The sequence below is a fragment of the Eurytemora carolleeae genome, unplaced genomic scaffold, assembly GCF_000591075.1.
Source record: "Eurytemora carolleeae unplaced genomic scaffold, Eaff_2.0 scaffold262, whole genome shotgun sequence".
Taxonomy (NCBI): Eukaryota; Metazoa; Arthropoda; class Copepoda; order Calanoida; family Temoridae; genus Eurytemora; species Eurytemora carolleeae.
In genome coordinates, this window is record NW_019396267.1 from 97,673 (window position 1) to 104,070 (window position 6,398).

The 6,398-nt window shown below is 32.3% G+C and overlaps 1 protein-coding gene across 1 annotated transcript in view; it reads right to left on the reverse strand.

Annotated features, from left to right (window-relative positions):
• LOC111699730 (DNA damage-binding protein 1) overlaps window positions 1–6,398 on the reverse strand; it is a gene marked incomplete in the record, with an annotated part of 28,361 nt that overhangs the window by 13,004 nt on the left and 8,959 nt on the right. The window contains 9 exon segments of the mRNA XM_023470462.1: window positions 231–368; window positions 1,187–1,507; window positions 1,741–1,804; window positions 2,448–2,533; window positions 3,305–3,388; window positions 3,728–3,823; window positions 4,560–4,606; window positions 5,117–5,187; window positions 5,765–5,897. Of these exon segments, the coding sequence (XP_023326230.1) occupies window positions 231–368; window positions 1,187–1,507; window positions 1,741–1,804; window positions 2,448–2,533; window positions 3,305–3,388; window positions 3,728–3,823; window positions 4,560–4,606; window positions 5,117–5,187; window positions 5,765–5,897 (1,040 nt within the window).

The window sequence follows — 6,398 nt, forward strand, 5'->3', positions numbered from 1 at the left end:
TGAACATGAACATGAACATGAACATGAACATGAACATGAACATGAACATGAACATGAACATGAACATGAACATGAACATGAAGGGGATCGGCCTCGGTGTTCCTCGAACCAGCAACCTTAGTCCAGCCGTTTGGCCAGCTATGGCAAACATACAAATATATATTGATATATTGGCTTACAGGTTTATTATATAGATTAGATAAATAAATAATTCAAACCTAGATTTTTACCTTGAGATTAACATTGGCGAAAACAAGCTTCTTATTTGATGAGTAGATGACTGTAGGACGGTCAGAGCAGACAAAAACATTGGTTGTGGACTGTGTACGGAACTTGCGTAATACTGTCGGCTGTGTGCCCAGGGTGACCTTAATATAACAAGAATACCTACTAATCAAAAATAAAATCTTTAAAATGATAATTATGGAGGAAATATAAAAGGACCTCACTAGTCTCCTGCAGTTTGTTATAACGCTTAACATAATAAGAGATAATAATAGAGTGCCTAACTTTGCACCTAAGGACTAGTGAGGTCCTTTAGAAAAATTAGATTACATTTTCTTTGAATTTTAACGAGGAACTGTATAGTTTTAAAAAAATAGAAAAAACCTGAAGTTTTTACAGTTGCTTGAACCCCAGAATTTGATTTTTTTTTCGAAAGTTTTGACAGATTTAAATTCCTACTGAAAAACGACGAAGAAAATGAATGGTTTAAACGAAAAATATCTTTAAAACAGGGTGACTCATAAAGAATAAGGCTTAAAGGACGACCTAAAACTCTGATAAAACCATTTGAAGGTTTATTTTGGGATTCTGCCTTGAATACATTATTAAATGGTATTTTTAAAGCTTCAAGATAATATGAATTATGTTCACTATTACAGGGAACCATAACAAACAAACAAACAAACAATCCACCATCATTCCGTAAAAGTCAGGACTGAGACCATGAATGAAAGAAAAAAGACTGAATAAATTATCACTAAAGTCTCATCCTTTGAGGGTAACCCTGTACCTTTAGTTGACTGGTTTTTATTTAGTATTTATAACTTTTCATTCAAAATCATTGATTAAGAAAAATCAAATTTTGAATGTATATTTTGGCGCGGAAACACACGCAGCACAGAGATAATCAGGAAGGTTTGGAACAAATGGACGAGTAAAAAAAGAGAGAGATTTTTTTTACCTTCCTTCTATCCACAAGAGTACCCTGAGGAGTGAACAGATAATAGATCAAAGATCCATCTCCTAGCGAGCACAGCAGATAATTCACTCCCTCAAACTTGGCGATCAATATAGATCGTGGAATGATCTCACCACCGATCATCTCACGGGTGATCTCTTCTAGTGAAGGAATGCGCAGTAGACGGACGGATATATCTGTCCAGAGACCAATGCTCGCAATCTCCGCGCGTGTTTCTCCTTCTTCTATAGGTGTAAGATCAATACAAGCAACCTCAAATTCTAAAGTACAGTCCCCGCGCAATGCAAGCTTATTCGACTGGACCTGAACATATCAAAATGTTAAAAAATTACGAATTATTGGTTGGCAATTCAGAGGCTGTAATTAAGAACATAATATTTTTGCAAAAATCCTTTTGAAATGTTAAATTTTCAAAAGTTTTTATGTGAAAAGCTGTCTAGTGTCTACATTTACAATAAACACATAATTATGTAAAAAAAAAGCTCCATTTTAGATTTTTTAAAAATTAGAGAAGATTTCGAAAATCTGAAACTAACCTCCAGATAGAAGAGAACGGATCCACAGGCAACCAGAACCTGACTTCCATTCGTCCCGCACACGCTAATATATCAAAATTGTGTAGAAACTCAATAAACCTGATGGACTTCAGAAATACTTTGTCCAGTTATATGTTTAAAGTTTGTAACTAAATTTAGCTATCANTCACAATTCACGATTATATATAATAATCTTTATGAAAAACATCAAAATTCTATTTTCATCAAATTTAAAAATCCACGAAATTTTTGTTTTTGAATCCACAAACCTTATTGGGATTTGTTAAACAATGTATACAAAGATGAAAATGTCCACAATTGAAATAGAAGATGGGCGTGAAGCGCCCTAAAAGCCGAGTTATATTCATTCCTAACATAAAAACATTATGATTCTGGAAAATGAGTAATCTATCATAAACATTCCTAATAACATCATGTTTCGGTTCCAGTTCGGGAGTGACCTAGGGGGAACATTTCCCTAAAATATTCGTTACTAGCTTTTGAACCTGGCGTACTCATAGTTATTCCCGCCATTTACCCGCATTTGGTCGTAAATTACGATTTGAGCTATTTTTCCCTATACAAGTGGACCCACTCAACTTAAAATCATAGATAAAGAACATTCCCGCGGTTCTCCCGAGTGCACAATTAAAAATTTGAGGCGGCAAATCGGTCCAAACAAATAGAGATTACAACTTAATATATACCTTATCTGTTTCCCTCCAGGAGGATTCCATAGATCCACTAGGTCCTTGGATTGTGAGGAAACCAACCTAACTCCACCAGGAGTTATCTACAATATAGCAGGGGAACAAATATAATTCCATCCAATACGATCAAAAATTTTGATTAATTGACATTAAGATTGAAATTAATCATGTTGTTGTTGTAAACAATTGGAAGTATGATGTCAATTTGTAGAAAAAAATACAATACTGCGGCATGTAAATTGTATACAGCAAGGGAGTTTATCTCTTTATATTGATTACTGATATTTACATCTTTCAACACCCCAAATGGCGTACACATTAATGAAGTGTTAGTAAAATTAAACTTGCATCAAGTGTTAGTACACGTAAACTTGCATCAAGTGTCAGTACACGTAAACTTGCATCAAGTGTCAGTACACGTAAACTTGCATCAAGTGTTAGTACAAGTAAACTTGCATCAAGTGTTAGTACACGTAAACTTGCATCAAGTGTTAGTACAAATATCAAAACTGTAATATGATAATTTCCTTTTTCAAGCTTAGATAAATCTTTAACCTAAAAAAATAAGAAGTAAGAAAAACGATCAAAAAACGATTGTTACGACACGTTCGTTTTCCCATTGTTTTCATCGTTACTCGTCGTTTTTCATTGTTTTTCATCGTATTCGTTTTTTGTCGTTTTTAAAAGTTTTTCATCGTTTTTCATCGTTTTTTTTCTGTCGTTTTTTGCATATAACTTCAGAATACACAATTTACAATACATTTGGTTTTTTTACACTATGCTAAACTTGGTCCTGAAAGAAAATATTAAGAAAAAACGACCCTAGTACGAACCACCTAAAGGCAAATCACTACCTGCAGAATCTGATCGAAATCTGTATTCCCGGCAAAGAAGGTTTGTTGATCAGAACTAAACCCAGGGATATCGGTCTCTTCAACCTGTCAATCAATCATACATCAAACCATCAGTAAATTAATCATTCAATCCAAATATCAAGCAAACAATCAATCAATCCATAAATTAATGAATCAACATCAATCAAAAATTCAACCAATCAATAAAAAATTCAATTAATCAATCTCGGTCAATCACGCAATAAATAATTCAATACAAACAAGTGAATCGTTACATTGCAAATGCATTTCAATATTTCAATGAAATCAACATAACTACAATTATCATAATTACAATAAATCAATCAATCAATCAGTCAATCAATCAATCAATCAATAAATCAGTCAATCAATCAATCAATCAATCAATAATTAAAAGCTTACATCTTCTCCAACCAATGATAGAACTGTAGTCTGCTCGACAAATGTAAGGATTAGAGTATTATCCATATTTGATCCAACTCGGAGAGGCCACATTCCCTACAATAAACAATAGAAGTCAATCTTATTCTTATAAAAAGATTGGAGCCCCCTCCCCCCTCCCACCATTATGAGTAGGTATCGCGATTTCCATGTCTTCTCCAGACGTACTTGCTAGAAATAAAAAAAACAGTTTTAAAGTTTTATCAAATTATCTTTTATTAAAAGAAAACATTTTTTTTAAAAAAGGTCTTTCACTTTCTGTAAAAGCCATTAAACCACTTAATTCTAACGATCTGAAAATAATTTTCTATTTGATGACAAAGACAAATTTTAAAAATTTTAAAGTAGTCTTTTTTATTTTTGTCAAATAAGATCAACTACATATTTAAAGATACGTAAAGAAAGTTAAAGTAAAGTAAAGTTAACACCCTTTCAACCCTTATACACAAAATAACAAAATAGGGATATTTGCTAAACTAATTTTTGATGATCAACTGGTCAGACAGATAGATGGATAGATAGATAGATATATAGACAGATAGAGACAAACAGACAAAACTTATTGTTTGAGAAAAATTTAATATTTTCTTTAATAATTGTAAAAATCAAAAAAAAATTTTTAATGAATTTACTTTAAAAATATCACAAAAACATCCTTATTTAAACACGGAAATCTATTACACGTTGAAATTGTAAAACTATACTGAAAATTTAACAAATAGCAGGAGGAAAACACGCACATTGGTCTAGAGTCTCTTTAACGAGTAGTTTTAACCCTTTTTTAGAAACTGACCTTGATTCCAGGTAGGTCGATAGTTGCCAGCTCATGAATTCCGATACCTTAATACTGTGCATCAAAAACAGGTTTTGGTTCGATACATTTTTTATTTTTAAATGCTTCACAAAAAAAGTGGATGAATGATATGTGAAAATATGATCAAAATCATTGATGGAAATGAACAAGTTTATTGTTGATAACCGATTTGAGAAATAAATTAACGTTATCTATTTAACCTGAAAAATAATCAATTATCCCCGTGGACAAATTATTTTGCGTGTTTTTTTAAGGATTTGTTCGCAAATTTAAGGAACATTTATGATTTTTAAGAAAAAAATGAATAAAATTTGGACAAAGCTTATCGAAAAAGAGAAAAACGTGTCAGCTGATAATTTTTGATAATCATTACTCTAGGACGGATTCATAAAAATTCATATTATTTTCCGATTTCACGGATGGGGAAATCATTATCGATGCTCTGGAAAAGAGAATGAAAAAAATGTACATCATAGGCAAGATTTGTTCACCAAAAAACATCAGCAACAAAATAATATATACCCCTATTAACTCACCATTTCTTATAATCCTAAGGCTACCGTCCTTGAAGCCACCAGAACAGGTTACCAGCTGACCCTGACCTTGTCTAAACCAGTTTCATGTCACTTTCAAATTTATTTAAAGTTTACTTCAGACCGTAATCGCTTTAGCCATATTGAATATAAATATGAAAAACTTTATTATATCATAAATGTTATTCTCTAAATGATAGTTATTAGTTATAAGTTAAATAAGATATAGAATTTTTTTTTGATTACGAATAAAAAATCCCACCACCAAACCTATTAAACATAAAGCTTTAACCCCAACAAATATTAAATTGTTGTATCTACTCAGTTCATATCCATCAAAGACATATTTTGGTGGGAAAAAAATTATTTTTGGAGATCTGGAAGAAAAAAAGTAGACAAAAAGCAACATTTTTTCATCCTTTTTTCATACTTTTTACCCATATCCATCAAAGACATATTTTTCATATTTTTTACCCAAAAATTTATCAATTTTCCCTAAAATATCATTTTCTTCCAATTCAGAAAAAAACTAAAAATTGCTGGCGCTACGCGAAAAAGTACCGAACTTCTGGGGAAAATTTGAGCTTTAATAGAGGCGGGGCCCGGGGAAAATAAACCCTCTGATTTAAGATTTGCAACAAACAAACTTACTTCTCCAGATCAACGACGATCATATCGATGATGGGTCCCAGGTTTGTAAAGATATCGACAATGGTGACGAAGCTGCCGTTGATGTCGGGTTCTGCGTTGAGTTTGATCAGCTGAGAGTCTCCCAACCTGCTCCCTATATGTATAAATTAATAAATAGGTTGATGTGGCTCAGTTTTTTTAGCCATAAATAAATTTGCCATAATTAGACTTACCATAATAGCACTCTCCATAAATATTTTAGCCATAAGTAACACTTGACTTAAGTTACAGTTACCATGATTATTGATCACTTTTGCCATATTTCCTTTTTTTCAAAACATTATTCTAACATATTTCTTTTTCCTAAGAAAAGGGGGGGGGGCACAAAACGTATTACTCTCCGGAAAATTTAAACAGTGGTTAAACATAACTTAGAATTGTCGTAGGAGGCTGATTTTTTGCATGCAAACTCAGAATTATGTATATTATGTGCATTTTTTGGTTTCGAAGGAATCTGAGCAAAAGTGCGCGCGCGCGCGCTTTTTGTGAAAAATTGCGACATTTTTGACAGTAAATCAATGTTAACTTCATTAATTGCACTTGAAAATTTTTCCTGACACTCTTGAAACAAATATGCGCTAAAAAAATTCAACCC